The 16035-nt window shown below is 61.3% G+C and overlaps 1 protein-coding gene across 1 annotated transcript in view; it reads left to right on the top strand.

The window, feature by feature from the left end:
- SLC44A3 (solute carrier family 44 member 3) overlaps positions 1-16035 on the top strand; it is a 35366-nt gene that overhangs the window by 3437 nt on the left and 15894 nt on the right. The window contains exons 4-11 of the mRNA XM_080648191.1: positions 935-1071; positions 1344-1437; positions 5566-5726; positions 5930-6019; positions 7212-7336; positions 10196-10382; positions 12034-12199; positions 15564-15720. Coding sequence (XP_080504317.1) covers positions 935-1071; positions 1344-1437; positions 5566-5726; positions 5930-6019; positions 7212-7336; positions 10196-10382; positions 12034-12199; positions 15564-15720 — 1117 coding nt within the window. The remainder of the gene's footprint in view (positions 1-934; positions 1072-1343; positions 1438-5565; positions 5727-5929; positions 6020-7211; positions 7337-10195; positions 10383-12033; positions 12200-15563; positions 15721-16035) is intronic.

Raw genomic sequence — 16035 nt, 5'->3', positions numbered from 1 at the left:
TGGCTCATTCTTCCCGCCTGGCCAGGCCGTTGGCAGGATCCGAGACTCTGCCCGGCTAAGGCTCACGGAACGCCAGTTGTCAGCATCCTCCCCCTCATGTGTCATCCAGGGGCGTGTGAGCAGGGGCACCCCATCCCCCGTGTTGTTTCGGTGGAGAAAAACCCGCGTCCCGACAGGGAGTGCCGGGCCTGTCCCACCCCACGCCTGTCTGCGCGCTCCTCCGCGGCGCGTGGCACGGGGAGGGGGGCCTCTGGTTCACAGCCTCCCTCCTGTGGCTCGGCCCAGCCACTCCCTGAAGTAGACGGGCTTGGGGCAGGGGTGCTCTCTGTGGGTGCCCAGAGCCGTGTGTGCTGGCCGCTCCAGCCCTCTGCGAGGCCCAGTCGGCCCCTTCCCACCCTCAGGCGGCCCCTACTGTTGGACATGGACGTGGGCTGAGATGTTTCGTATACATTTGTGCACGCTACTAGCAAGTCCGTAGATAAAAGCGGGGCTCCATCTCCATCTCCTTCTCCTTCTGGCTTCATTATTATTTACTTTCAAAGTATGTCTTTATTGAGTTTAGAGAGAGAGGAGGGACAGGGGGAGAGAGAGACATCACTGATGAGAGAGAGACATTGATCGCTGCCTCCTGCACGCCCCCTACCTGGGATCGAGCCCACCACCCGGGCATGTGCCCTGACGGGGAATCGAACCGGTGACCCGGCTCATGGGTTGCAGCTAACCACCGAGCCCCGCCCCCGGCCAGTTCACAGTGGAGTGTGGCCCCGCGGCGTGGCCCCGCGGCGTGGCGGGCTGACTTCTGCGGAGGCATTTGCCGTGAGGCTTTGCTCGCCACGCCCGCATTTGGTAGCTTGTGGCTACTTTGTAAGGCCCACGCCGACCCCCAGGAGAAGACCTGCTCTGAGGCGGTCCCCTCCTGTCTCCTGTCTCCCAGACACGTGTTCTTCATGGATTCCTGCGGCCTGGACGGCAAGGATGGCCGGCTGGGCCCCACCGCCCTCTGCGTGGCCAGCTGTCCCGAGGAGCAGCTCCACACCCTGGAAGAAGTGCAGCTCTTTGCCAACAACACTGGTGGGCACCGAGGGCGGGCCCTGCCCCAGGGGGAGCCGGGGGGGGGGTCACCTGTGCACACCTGCAGGAGACAGCCTGCCCCGCGGGCCCCTTGACCTCAGGTGGCACGTGTGCGCTCTGTCCCTAGGTCACCCCAGGCCCCTTTCTAGATCCAGGGATTCACCCCAGTTTTGTAAAAGGATGGGTTGCTGTGCAGGCTCCCCGGGGACAGGGCACAGAGCCCCCCGGGGACAGGGCACAGAGCCCACAGTCTGCCTATCTCCTGCTTCCAGGGTCCTTCCTGTGTGTGTACAGCTTGAGTCCCGCCAACTACACCCAGAATCCCGGGGCAGCCCCACTGTGCCCCAGGCTCCCAGTGCCTCCCAGGTAAAAGCCCATACTTGCCCTGCCTGTCAGCGAAGGTCATTGGGTGCCTGGCCCTGTCTATCACTCCTCTAGGTATTGTGGGCGGGGCAAAGGAGGGAGCGTGGAGCTATCTGCAGGGAGCAGGTCAGCCAGAGACCCGGGACCCACCAGGCGGGGCTGTTTGTGAGGACAGCGGGGTGGGAACCAGGCTGAGCAGGAGGAAACACAGCAATAAAGGTGCATGTGGTCCTCACACGGCAGCCTGGAGGCACGCCTTTGTTAACGTAAGAAACATTCAGAGCGGGAAAGAATTTTTGTGAGTTTATTTGAGCCAAATTGTTGAGTGTGGCTCTTCCACAAAATACCACGGCCTGGGCGAGTCTATTTTGAAGAAGTGGCGTTAGAAGAAGTTTAAGTTTAAAAAATGTGGCTCTCCAAAGAAATGTCCATCGTTGTGCGGTTGATATTTGGCTCTGTTGACGAATGAGTTTGCCGACCACTGGATTAGGGAGGCGGGAGACAGCAAAGGGGAGAAACCTCTGGGATTGGATGGAAAGTGAGATGATGGACACATGCAGCCGTTACACAGGTGGGTGCAGGGGAGTTAACAGTCAGCAGTTAATGTGCTAACAATGACAATGAGGGGATCAGTGGTCTCCGCCCTGGGGCACTAGTTGTGCCCTGAGGGGTCGGGAAAAGGGGAGTTACTAGTTACCCTGACTTTCCTAAGGTGCGTTATCTTAGATGCAAAAGGACAGCAGGCTCAGTGAAGGTGGAAGTTGATCTCTGTCAGGGAGGACACTGGCCTAGGAGGTGACTACCCACCCTAGACGCTTTCTTATCTAAAAAGTGTTAATTTCAAACGGAACTCCCATGTGACCCAGTGATCCCACTTCTAGGACTATATCCTAAGAAATCAGAAACACCAGTCAGAAAGAATGCATGCACCCCCATGGTCACAGCAGCGCAATTTACAATAGCTAAGATTTGTGGAAGTCCGAGGGCCCATCGGCAGGTGAGTGGGTAAAGCTGTGGTACATCTACACCAGGGACTACTGCACAGCTGTGGAAAGAACTCTGACCCTTCACAGCAGCGTGGGTGGCCCTGGACAGCACCAACTCTGTCGCAAAGTGGAATCCGTTGACTTTTGCTTTTTTATTGCAACCAGACATTCCTGTTTTTTTGTGTTATTTTTTTAGAATTTGCATATTTATTCACACTGTGATAGTCTGCACCAGGCATCCTCAAACTACGGCCGGTGGCCCGCCGAGGACATGTATCCAGCCCGCCGGGTGCCGCTGCCTGTCCTGCTTAGCAGCCGACTCGTCCCGGGCCCGCAGTGCGCATAGGAATTTGTTCATAGTTTTTTTTTTTAAACTATAGTCCGGCCCTCCAACGGTCTGAGGGACAGTGAACTGGCCCCTGTTTAAAAAGTTTGAGGACCCCTGGCCTGCACCTTCACACAGATGTTTTTTTCTATTTCCCTTGACCATCACGTGCCTGTTCTTGATGCATTTGTAACTGATTAGGGTACCGAGCCCCGGTGTCAGGCTGCCACGGGGCGGATGTCAGTTTTTATTGGTAGCTACTTACGTAATCTCGGACACATTATCTACCTCTGCCTTCTAGCTTCCTCCTTCACCGCGTGGGGAAATCCTCATACTCCCATCACTTACTCATCCAAAGCAATTTACGGCGTAAGGGCCACGTGCCGGGTATGATTGCTAAGGCAGGGAATGCAGATTGGCAGAAAGTAAAGCGCACACAGGTCCCCCTCGTCCCCGAGCCTTTTCATCCTTTAGCCGTGTGGTCCGCGTCCCCGTCCCCCTAAGAACCACTTGGACAAGCGTCTCCGCCAGGCCCAGCTCCTGGCCCCGCCCTGCGCTGCTGCCCGAACCCTCTCCCGCGCCAGGCCCCGCACCGCTGTCCTCTGGCTCCACCCGGAGGGAGATGGCGGTGCTGGTCTTCCGGGAAGGCTTTAGGGGAGCCCTCTCTGTGCCCCCTGCAGAAGGCACGCCGAGAGGGGTTTCACGTTGGACACCTGGCCGCAGGTGGACTGTCCTCTTACTGTCAGTGGACGGCGTCTGGAGCCCCCGCCAGGCTTAGGTCCGGATCCCGGAGAGCTGTCACTGAGCTGGTGCTTGCTGGGCAGGGACTGGCCTCAGTTCTTGCAGTGGAGTCACTGCTGGGGCCTCGGTGTCGCTCTCGTTCCTGCTTTGCTGCTGAGGAAGGTGCTGCGGCCGGGAAGACTGTGAGGCGGCGCCCGGGAGAGCAGGCAGGGCTCCTCGGGTGCGTGGCCTGGCAGAGGCCCCCTTGGGCTCACACCTAACTGGGGGGAGGGAGGGCAGGGGGGCGTGTACCGTGTGACCTAAGGCCACCAGCCCAGCCCTTCCGCCCTCAAATGCAACTCTCCCAATACCAGCTTTTCATGAAGACAAGCCCCGATGGCAGGCTTTCCTGGGACAGTGAGGGACATGGAAGCAGCCGAGGCTCCATCCCCTCCTGCACAAGCCAGCGTCTGTTCGGAGGCGGGAGTGATTGGTATATCGTGGGAGAGCCCTGCAGTGGGGGGGCGCGGGGGGCGGAGGTTCACAAACCCCAGAAGCGTGGCTCCGGGGCCACAGCACCTGTTCTGAATGCCTCCGGGTGCCCGAGCCAGTGTTCCTGCCCCCGCTGATCACGGGAGGCATCGGTGCCCTTCAGAGCAGAGGCTGGATGCCGGGAAGGTCCGAGTGCCCAGGTACGAGCTCTCGGGAGCAGTGAGAAAACGCTGCAGCCGGTCCCTGACCAGCAGGGAGTCCGAGGTCACGTAGGCCTTTGAGTCCCGCCGGCACCTAACACCGGAACGGCTTCGGTTTCCCTCCGCGGGTTCTAGTTCCAGTCTCCCTCCTCCGTGCCCATCCCGTCACCGCGTCGTTCGCTCCGATGAATTCTGTTAACGTCAGAAGCGTGCAATCCTGTAAAGAACTCCTGTGAGTTTATGTGAGCCAAAGTGTGGACGTTGTGAGGAAGCAGACTGGCCATGTATTGGGAGAGTGCCCGGACAAGGGCAGGTTCCACCTCGTCTTATACCGGCAATCAATCAAAGGCGGAGACTTGTGTGCGGCAGGTGAAATCCACTGGTGATGATCAGGGAGGCGGAGACAGCAAAGGGGGGGGACCTCTGGGATTGGGTAGAAAGTGAGATGATGGACACAAGCTGCCTTCACGGGTGGGTGCAGGGGAGTTAACAGTCAGCAATGAATGTGATAACAGTAACAAGGAGGGGATTTGTGGTCTCCGCCCAGGGGCACTGCTTATGCCCTGAAGGGTCTGGGAAAAGGGAAGTTACCAGTTACCTATGGCCTAGGCCAGGGGTCAGCAAACTCATTAGTCCACAGAGCCAAATACCAACCGTACAACGATTGAAATTTCTTTGGAGAGCCACATTTTTTAAACTTAAACTTCTAACGCCACTTCTTCAACATAGACTCGCCCAGGCCGTGGTATTTTGTGGAAGAGCCACGCTCAAGGGGCCAAAGAGCCGCATGTGGCTCACGAGCCGCCGTTTGCCGACCACGGGCCTAGGACAATGACTACCCACCATAGATTGCTTCTAATTAAAATGCTCCAAGGTCAGACCACCCTTTGGGGTCACTGAGGTCTTGAGTTTGCAAGGTCGCCTCTCCCAGTGATCTCTGGTGCCTGCTTCCCCGGGGTGCCTGTGGTCATTCCCCGTCCGGAGGCACCCGTCAGCTGTCACCATGGCGACCCTGATTGACAGGAGGCTCTCCGAGGGCCTCTGCTCGCAGGCTACGAAGCCTCTTGATATTACTGCCTCTCCGATGCATCCTTGGCTGTCGAGAATGCTAAACATCTTTTTTTTTTTTTTTTAATATATTGATTTTTTACAGAGAGGAAGGAAGAGGGATAGAGAGCTAGAAACATCGATGAGAGAGAAACATCGATCAGCTGCCTCCTGCACACCCCCTACTGGGGATGTGCCCGCAACCAAGGTACATGCCCTTGACCGGAATCGAACCCGGGACCCTTCAGTCCGCAGGCCGACGCTCTATCCACTGAGCCAAACCGGTTAGGGCCTAAACATCTTTTTAAAAAAAGACAAGTAATTAAACCTGTTCACCGTTTCCCCACCTCTTTATTTTCAGCAAGTCTTTCCCCCTCTTTAACCGCTGCGTCCCCCAGACGCCCGAGTGCTACTCCCTGTTCGCCTCTGCTCTCATCAACGACGCGGACGCCCTCCAGCGCGCGCTCGGTGGCATCATGTCGGGAAGAGACACGGTCCTGGGCCTGTGTGTCCTCGCACTAGGTAGTCCCCGCTTACTTTATTCACGACCGCACACGCATGGGTTGCCAGAGTTTCTCGCGCGACGTATGTGGGACCATGAACATGAGCCCCTGGACTTAAACTGGGCGCCTCACGCTGTACGTGTCCACCCTCACGCGGGGCGGGGCCGTCTGCGCCTCGCACGGCGGTCGGCGCTGAACTCTCGGTGCTTTGCTTCTTCCCAGCCTTGTCCTTGGCCTTGATGCTCACCTTCCGCGTCGTCACCAGCCTTCTGGTTCACACTTTGATCGCGCTGGTGATTTTGGGGCTGCTCTGTAAGTATTTCTGCGTGGCTTTCCTTTAAAAAAAAAATAAATTATTGCCCTAGCTGGTTTAACTCAGTGGGATAGAGCATCCGCCTTCGGACTGAGGGGTCCCGGGTTTGATTCTGGTCAAGGGCACATGCCTGGGTTGCAGGCTTGATCCCCAGTAGGGGACATGTAGGAGGCAGCCAATCAATGATTCTCTCTCTTCATTGATGTTTCTATCTCTCTCTCCCTCTCCCTTCCTTTCTGAAATCAATAAAGATGTGTGTGTGTGTGTGTGTGTGTGTATATATATATATTAAAAAGATAAATTATTTTTTTAAATTGATTTCAGAAAAGAAGGGAAAGGGAGAGAGGGAGAGAGGGAGTGAGATAGAAACATCCATGAGGAGACATCCATCGGCTGCCTCCTGCACGCCCCCTCCTGGCCATGGAGCCCGCAATCTGGGCCTGTGCCCTGACCGGAATCGAACTGTGACCTCCTGGTTCCTAGGCCAACGCTCAGCCACGGAGCCACGCCGTGGGCTGGGTTTCCTGTTTGACTAAGTGAAAGCCTTCCCGTTGCGTGTAGACGTTAAAAGGCTCCAGGTTTTGAGTGAAGTGGGGTCTTAGGGCGTCTCCCCTCTGACCCCATCTCACACATGGGGGACGAGCCTGCCGGTCATGACCTTATGTCCGTCCTTGGAAAGAGCCCCAGTGCTTCCCTCTCCATTGCTGGGGGCAGGGGGGGGAGGGGCCCCAGAGGCAGGAGGCTCGGGCAGCAGCCACACCCCCGGGTCCAGGGATCTGAGCTTCCCGTCTCGGGCGCAGCCACTTTCATTCCCCGGAGAACCGCCCTGCCCTCCGCCACGCAGCGCCCTCGGCCCCAGGCACACGGTGGGTCCCTGGGGCCATGCACCAGGGCTGGCGAGGGACGCTGCCCCTTTGACCGGCAAAGTCACTGTGACCTTCCTGCCACTGGATGTGGGGAAGGTGGCAGCGTGTCTGCCGTGCCCGGGCGCGTCCCCAGCAGAGCCCGCTGGGAGGTTTAGACTTCGGGTCGAATGCTGTTCCTCTCACCGTCCCGTTGGCTCGGTCTCTCCCCTGCTCACCCCCAGCCCAGCCTGCTGCCCGGCTCACCCCCCTTTGTGGCCCCACAGCTGGGTGCAGGTGGGGTGGGGGTCACCTGGGGCAGGTGCTGAGCCCGTGCCTGGCCTCCCAGTTGTCTGTGGCGTCCTGTGGTGGCTGTATTACGACTACAGCACGGAGCTCAGCGTGGCGCTGGACACGGAAAGGGACAACGTGACCTGCTTGCTGGCCTTCGCTGTGGTGGCCACGGTTCTCACGGTAAGAAACGCGCCTGGGGGGGAGGGGGCGGGGTCAGCCAGCTCTGAATCCAAGTGACGGGTTTAGCCGGAACCAGGGAGAGCTCTGTGTCGTCACCTCGTAAGCGAGGACACGGGTTGTGTGTTTGCCTGAGGTCCCCACGCAGGGACACGTCCGGACCTCCAGACACCAGGGAAGCGTCTTCCCTCTCCCACTGCTGCCGCCATCCCTCCGAGGCTGCCCTGGCTGTGCTTTTGTGACCTTGAACGCAGTGGCACCAGGCCCCCGATTCAAGTTCGAGGTGGCTGCAGGGGGGACGCTGCGGGGCACACTGTTTCCTGCGTGAGGACGGTGCTCACGCCGCCCCAGCAGACCCTCTGCGCCCACCCCCTGGCTCTGGCCCTGGCCAATCAGAGAACCCGCCGCCTCTCCGGGACCCCCGTCACACAGAGCAGTGGTCGGCAAACTCATTCGTCAACAGAGCCAAATACCAACAGCACAACGATGGAAATTTCTTTGGAGAGCCACATTTTTTAAACTTAAACTTCTTCTAATGCCACTTCTTCAAAATAGACTCGCCCAGGCCGTGGTATTTTGTGGAAGGGCCACACTCAAGGGGCCAAAGAGCCACATGTGGCTCGCGAGCCGCAGTTTGCCGACCTCTGTGCAGACAGGCCTCAGGCCTAGTTCAAGACCCCGCCCACCACGGTGTGCCCTTCGCCTGTCGCCTCATTGGTCAATGGGGACACTGACAGGCTGTCGGGGTGTGGCCGTCCCTCCGCCCTCCAGGGCCCCCAGCGGTAGCCGGAGACCGAGGCTGGGGAGCGGGGCTACTGTGGAGCCAGGGGACAGCCGAGCCCAGGAATCCACTGCCCGCCCGCCCCGTCCCTGGCCCCGCACGCAGTCTCAGCCGCAGACCCTGTGCGGGGAGGGGCCCTGGCCTCCACCCTCAGGGTCTCCCAGCTGGTCCGTCACTCAGACATGAGACAGATTAGCGGGAGGAAGTAACCAGGGACCCGCACACAGGACACCCCCTGCAGGGGCTCAGCTGGGCCTGAGGCCTCCTGGGCCAGGCGTGCTGCGGGCCCTCGGGGGGAGGGGAGCGGTGGTTGGTAGGAGCAGTTTGCCCCCACAGCGGGGAGGCAGCCTGGCAGTCCACCCAGTGTCACCCCGGAGGCCCCATGCACGTGCTGGGCGTCAGGGGAGGGCAGCCCTTCCTCCTCAGCCCGAGGCTAAAGCTGCTTTTAGATGAAAACAGTTGTCATAGCACCAAAGGCACAGCTTGGGGTGACTAGCTCTGGACGCCACTTCTGCACAAGGTGAGGGGGAGGGCAGGGAGCCAGCTTATGTCCCTAGTCGGGCCCACTCCCTGTCCCCAGCGCTGGTCTGCAGTGACAGCCCCTCCTCTCTCCCTCCTCCCCTCCTCACTCTCCCTTTCCCAGATGGGGAGACGGGTGGGGGACCCACATTAGCAGGAGAGGAACAGAAGGGGCGGGCCACTCCCTCCACCCTCATCCCTGCTTGCTCACTGGGAGGCCCACCTCCCCGCCACCCCTGAGGCCTGCCCCGCGTGCGTGCGTGCGTGCGGGAGCCCCGGAGACCTGAGTCACCTGGCGGCCTGAATCCGGGGCCCTCGCCTGCCACCGGGGCCCTGGGTGTCTGTGCGCCTGTCTCCTGAGCGGGGCCACCTGGGGATAGTTCTGAGGTCAGTTCCCCGCAGCAGCAGCAGCAGCAGCAGCGATGGAGGAAGTGGGGACGGCCTCCCTCGGGCCGCCAGCCCCAGGGCCCAGGCTGAGATGCACCCGCTCGCAGCGCCCAGAAGCGTGAAGCCAGGGCCGGGGGAGAGAGGCAGGGGCCGGGCCAGGGTGTGGGGGGCGGGGCTCTGTCCTTAGCGTGAGGCTCCCATGCAGGGAGCAAGGCGGGGAGGAGGCGCGAGCTGCTTTGCGGCACCGTTAGACCTTCTGCGTCACGCGTGTCCCTGCCCTTGGCAGCCCTTGTGTTCCCGTTACCTTCGTGCTGCAGCGGGGGGGGGGGGGGGGGGCGGAGGGGGGGCGGGGGGGCGGTCCCCAGCCCAGCCCAGCCCAGCCCAGCGTCTCACTCTCATGTTCTCTTGCTCCCCAACCGGCCACAGGCTCCTCACGGACAGGAGCGTGTCCTGCTCATGTCACAGGCTCCTCACGGACAGGAGCGTGTCCTGCTCATGTCACAGGCTCCTCACGGACAGGAGCGTGTCCTGCTCATGTCACAGGCTCCTCACGGACAGGAGCGTGTCCTGCTCATGTCACAGGCTCCTCACGGACAGGAGCGTGTCCTGCTCATGTCACAGGCTCCTCACGGACAGGAGTGTGTCCTCATGTCACAGGCTCCTCACGGACAGGAGCGTGTCCTCATGTCACAGGCTCCTCACGGACAGGAGCGTGTCCTCATGTCACAGGCTCCTCACGGACAGGAGCGTGTCCTCATGTCACAGGCTCCTCACGGACAGGAGCGTGTGCTCATGTCACAGGCTCCTCACGGACAGGAGCGTGTGCTCATGTCACAGGCTCCTCACGGACAGGAGCGTGTCCTCATGTCACAGGCTCCTCACGGACAGGAGCGTGTCCTCATGTCACAGGCTCCTCACGGACAGGAGTGTGTCCTCATGTCACAGGCTCCTCACGGACAGGAGCGTGTCCTCATGTCACAGGCTCCTCACGGACAGGAGTGTGTCGTGCTCACGTCCCGGCGGCGGGGCCTCGCCCGGGACCAGCGCTAGGTGCTCAGCGGCTCTGTAGAATGTGTCCTCCTAACAGGGCTGCTGGCTGCGGTGAGGGACAGGTTGGGGTGTCCCAGCCTCTTCCCGCTGCGGCTCTCGGAACAGTTTAACCCCTTTCTCGCCAGGCCGTTCTGCTGGTGCTGGTTTTCATCCTGAGGAGGAGGGGGACGCTGGCCGTGGAGCTTCTGCGGGTCACGAACAAGGCCATCAGCCGCTGCCCCTTCCTGCTGCTCCAGCCGCTGTGGACGTGCGCCGTCCTCCTCCTCTTCTGGGCGCTTTGGGTGGCCGTGCTGCTGAGCCTGGGCACCGCAGGTGAGGAGGGTGCCGCCGCATGTCAGGGCCTCCGTGTCAGGGTCACCATGCCCGGGCCGCGTGTCAGGGCCACCGCGTGTCAGGACCACTGTGCCAGGGCCACCATGTCAGGGCCACCGTGCCAGGGCTGCGTGTCAGGGCCGTGTGTCAGGGCCATGTGCCAGGGCCGCCGCCCTGTTGGGGGACGGTTTGGGGGGGCCGAGCCTCCCGGCAGCAGAGTGCCTGCTGAGGGTGACGGGGCTCAGGCTCGGGCCCGGGACGCGGGAAGTTCTCCCCTTTGGGCTTGAAGGGCGGACGGTGTTGTGTTCCACGAGAGAAACGGCAGGGAAGCTGGAGGAGGACGGGGGTCCCGGGAGGTTTTTTTAAAGATGTGAGAGATTCTTGTGAAGCAAGAAAGGGGAGAATTTCTGAAGAGATGCCTTCAAGTCGGTGAGAAAGGGGGTGTTGTGGGGGGTGGCCTTAGGGTCAGGGCAGAGGTGTGACCGTCAGCCCAGGCCCGTGGCCACTGCCCCCCAGGGGCTTCTGACACGTGTCAAAGCTGAGGCTGCAGCCAAGTCCTTTCTTAGGTCACAGCCCATGGCATCCTGGGCCCGGTCCCACGAACTTCCCTGCACTTCCTGTGGCTGCATTGTAACAAAGCTTAGCAGCAGAATGGCTGGTGCTTGGGGGCTCCTGACTGCAGGGCCACGGCCGCCCAGCAGAGGGCAGCCACGTGCCGGCGCCGGCCCGCCCTGGTCTTCCTAGGCTTTCACCGGAGCGGAGCCGAGCAGAGGTTTGCTCACAGCCCTGGGCCCCAGGCACTGCTTTGGCCCCGCAGGTGGCGTTTGGCAGTCTGGAGACATTGGGGCTGGCAGGACTGGGGGAGGGGCAGGAGGATGCTGCTGGCATGGGATGGGTAGAGGCCTCGGACCCTCCTGAGCACCCTGTAATGCCCAGGCCGGCCCCCGCCCCCCCCCAATGGATTAAGTGGTCCAAAGTGCCCGTTAGTCCGTGAGGAAAGGCGATACACCGCCGGGAAGCAGAGCAAAGAGCAAGCGGGAGACGCTTCCCAGGCCGTTCAAACCGAGCGGCGGGTTTGAGGCCTGCGTGGGCCTTGGCTCGGCACGTCAGCCGCTGCCCCCTGCGGACTGGCCCCGCCCCTGCGCCTCGTCGCTTTTATAAAGGCCACGTTTCTCGTGACGTGGGCTTCTGTCCCCCGGCCCCCCAGCTTTGGGTGGGTTCAGCCACATGAGGCTTGTTGGTCTCACAAAATGGCGTGGCGGGGAGACGGGGGTTTAGCGTCCAGTGGGTGTGGCTTCCTATTCTCCTCCCGCTGCTCTCGCATCCGAAAGGGTTGTGACCCCTCCGAACCTCCGTGTTCACATCCGCAAAGTGGGGTGACGGTGAAGGTGTACGTCGTGTGTCCTGCTCATTGCCTCCCACCCGTCCCTGTGATGATGGTTTATTGTGTCCGTCAGTTGAATGTGTTCAGGATGTTAGGTTTTTGCTGTGGGGATCTTAGACTGGGGGGTGGGGGGTGGAGGGCGCGGGCCCTTGACACGTTACCGGGGCGTTTGTGTTTCGTGGATGCGAGAGGCCAGGGGGAGGAGGTGGGCCTGTGGGCCGGTGCTCGGACGGTGCTGGTGTAAGCATGTCTGTGTTCGAACCTTAGGAGCGGCCCGGGTCACCGAAGGTGGGCGGGTGGAGTACCAGCCTCTCACGGGCCTTCGCTGCATGTGGGGGTACCACCTCCTGGGCCTGGTCTGGACCAGCGACTTCATCCTCGCCTGCCAGCAGATGGCGGTGGCGGGCGCCGTGGCCTCCTGCTACTTCAACAGGTAGGTCCTGCGGTCCCTGCTCTCCCGCCGCCCCTGCCGGCTTGTTTGTGGCGTCACATTGCGCGACTCCGAGGGATTTTGCCGTTTGGACGTGACCCCTTCGAAGGGACTGGCAAGAGCTAAACGAAGCCAAAACTCTGGGCGCTTATTTGGCGGTGAAGAGAAATGGTGTCCCTTCCGTCTGCCACAGGCCCAAGCGCTTTAAGATGGAAAATCCGCAGGAAGCCAGACGGGGACACAGGCTGCGTGGAGGGCAGAGAGCGGAAAGCAGGGCCTCCTGTGAGTGTCACTCTCACCAGCTTCGCCCTGGGCCGTGGGACGCCCTGGGCCGTGGGACCCACTGGGCCGTGGGACGCCCTGGGCCGTGGGACGCCCTGGGCCGTGTGGGACGCCCTGGGCTGTGGGACCCACTGGGCCGTGTGGGACGCCCTGGGCCGTGTGGGACCCACTGGGCCGTGTGGGACGCCCTGGGCTGTGGGACCCACTGGGCCGTGTGGGACGCCCTGGGCTGTGGGACCCACTGGGCCATGTGGGACGCCCTGGGCCGTATGGGACGCCGTGGGCCGTGTGGGACGCCGTGGGACGCCCTGGGCCGTGTGGGACGCCCTGAACCGTGTGGGACACCGTGGGCCGTGTGGGACGCCCTGGGCCGTGTGGGACGCCCTGGGCTGTGGGATGCCCTGGGCCGTGTGGGACGCCCTGGGCCGTGTGGGACGCAGTGGGCCGTGTGGGACGCTCTGGGCCGTGTGGGACGCCCTGGGCTGTGGGACGCCCTGGGCCGCGTGCGACGCCCTGGGCCGTGTGGGACGCCCTGGGCCGTGTGGGACGCCCTGAACCGTGTGGGACGCCCTGGGCCGCGTGCGACGCCCTGGGCCGTGTGGGACGCCCTGAACCGTGTGGGACGCCCTGGGCCGTGGGACGCCCTGGGCCGTGGGACGCCCTGGGCCGTGTGGGACACACCTCAGTATCTTCTGCAAACCCTCGGTGTCCTGTATACAATGCGGAGAGAGTGTGCTTGGAGAACCCCGTCACATCCTCAGGGAACTGCGTGTCACCATGACCTAAAATTCCTGTTCACATGCGTGCAAGCGAATGACTTCCCGCCTCCGCGATACTTCAGTGTCCACACCCACGACCTCCCGGTGACTGAGGATGCACACACCCACGACCTCACCTCACCGGTCTGGCGACTCCCACATGGGGCAATGGCAACCCCTCAGGCTAAAGAGGACAGGGACAGGGACAGGGACAGGGACAGGGTTGGACGCTGACAGGAAGTCCAGTCCCCGCTGGGCCAACACCCTCTAATCTCCGAGACCCGGGAGCAGATAACAGGGTGCTTCTCGGGGAGGAAAGTGGAGTGGGGATGGCTCATGTCCTGAGCTGGCACCTTCTGCCCCAAAGAGCAGCTGGGGTTTCTTTTGTTTTAAAAATATTTTTTTAAATTGATTTCCAAAAGGAAGGGAGAGGGAGAGAGAGAGAGAAACATCAGCGATGAGAGAGAATCATGGATCGGCTGCCTCCTGCACGCCCCACCCTGGGGATCGAGTCTGCAACCCGGGCCTGTGCTCTGACGGGGAATCAGACCGTGACCTCCTGGTTCCTGGGTCGACGCTCAGCCAGTGCTGCACGCGGTTAAAGCTCACCGCGGTTGGAAACGGACTCTCACTGGGCGCTTCGGAGTAATTGTGCTGAGCAGGAGGGGAGGGAGGGGGAGGCCGTGGGAGAGCAGAGTCTGCATCTTCAGGGTGGGGCGTCCCTGGCTGAGGATCAGGAAACGGCAGTAAGCACGCGCACAGCAGCTGGGGGCCCCTGGGCCCCTCCCGGCCGGGAAGCAGGGGTGCCCTCTGTCCCCTGCGCCCCCTCCTGAGAAGTCCTGAGGCACACAGACCTCCTAAAGGGGAACGTAAACCTTCTTCTTTAAAAGAAAAAGAGAAACAGGAAAGGGAGAAACAGGTCAGACTTTCCTGGCCGCCCCGTGGCCAGATCCCCGTGCGCCCCCATCAGCTGTCGCTCCCTGGCACTGCCTCCTCCCGGGAAGGACAGGAAGGACGCCGAGTTAAACACACTCTCTTCTCCCTCCTGGATGACTGACCGCCAAACGCGCCCCGGCCAACTCCGGAAACGGCCGGCCGCGCCCCTTCCTCTCGCAGACGTGGGCTCGGCAGAACCTGGACAGCAGGGGGCCCTCTGGAAGCAACCGGCTCCGGGGCGGAGCCGCAGCTTCTGGGAAGGGCCTCGGTCTGGGGAACTGGCCCCGCAGAATCCGGAGGGAGGGCCGCCCAGCGCTGGCCTGGGTTTCACCCTCGGGGCTGGGCTGGGCTGGGGAGAAGGCTCTGCCCCTCTGCTTCCCTGCCTGTGACGCTGGGCTCCGCATGCCTGGGAGCTGTGTCAGGACCCGTCCCGGGTCCCGTCCCGTAAATGACTCCACGGGGAGCCCTGCGGAGCGGGAGGGACCAGCTGGGTGTCAGGAGCCTGGGGCTGTGCGGAAGCCACACTTCCCGCCCGCCAGCCGGCCGGCCGGCCAGGGGAGCGCCGTCCCTCCCTGGCCACGGTCCCAGTCCCCGGATTCCGGAGTGATTCTCACCACCCAGCCAGGCAGGCAGCGTTCCCCGTGCGATTGTACCTCGCAGGCTGTTACAGTCAAATCCTGAGCCTGAAAACGAGATTGCCAGGCAGCTTAAAGGGCGGGTGGAGGGGTGGCTGCTGCAAAGAGGGAACCTGGTTTCTTTCACCCCACCAGCCTTTTATGTATTTAATGTATTTGTATTGATTTCAGAGAGGAAGGGAGAGGGAGAGAGAGAAACATCAATGATGAGAGAGAATCATTTATCAGCTGCTTCCTGCTCGCCCCCCCATTGGGGATCGAGCCTGCAACCCAGGGCTATGCCCTTGACCGGAATCGAACCTGGGACCCTTTGGTCCGCAGGCTGACGCTCTACCCACTGAGCCAAACCAGCGAGGGCCCCACCAGCGTTTTAAAAAGTTTTCTGTTCTATGTTTGTTTAGGGCCGTGGTCGGCAAACTGCGGCTCGCGAGCCACCTGCGGCTCTTTGGCCCCTGGAGTGTGGCTCTTCCACAAAATACCACGGCCTGGGCGAGTCTATGTTGAAGAAGTGGCGTTAGAAGAAGTTTAAGTTTAAAAAACGTGGATCTCCAAAGACATTTCCATCGTTGTCCTGTTGCTATTTGGCTCTGTTGACGAATGAGTTTGCCGACCGCTGGGTTAGGGCATGAAGTGCCACCAACAGGAGTAACCTTCGCCCAGGAAATGCTTTTCCCTCAGTGGCCGAGGTGTAGGGACACGTTGGTGGTTCCCCTCTCAGCCGCGGTTTAAGATGCTGTCCTCTCCTCCTGTCCCCAGGAATGCACGGGACCCTCCCGATCGCCCCATCCTGTCGTCTCTCTCCGTCCTTTTCTGCTACCACCAAGGGACAGTGGCCAAAGGGTCGCTTTTGATCACCGCGGTGAGGGTTCCACGAGCCGCCCTCACCTTCATCTCCAACACCCTGAAGGGCAAGGTGAGACCACGGGCAGCCGGGCCGCGGAGGGCCCTGGAGGTCACCGCCATCAGAAGGCCTCCCCCTGCCCCCACCCCCGTGCCCCCCCCCCCCGCCCCCTCCCAACTCGGTCCCAGTCGGCTGTTTGTGCTTTCCCACCCACACAGCAGGGAGGCGGGCGGGGAGGAGGGGTTCCCAGCGGGGCGCCTTCCTTCATGTTTAAATGCTGAACAAATGGGAGGAATTCTTCCAGGAAAATTGAAACCATTTTTTAAGGACAGTTAGATGCTTTTTTTTTTTTTTTTTTTTTAGGGGGAAAAATACGCTACAAGATTA

Source organism: Plecotus auritus (genome assembly GCF_963455305.1).
Source record: "Plecotus auritus genome assembly, chromosome: 12".
Classification (NCBI taxonomy): Eukaryota; Metazoa; Chordata; class Mammalia; order Chiroptera; family Vespertilionidae; genus Plecotus; species Plecotus auritus.
This window is presented reverse-complemented; position numbering and strand designations above follow the sequence as displayed.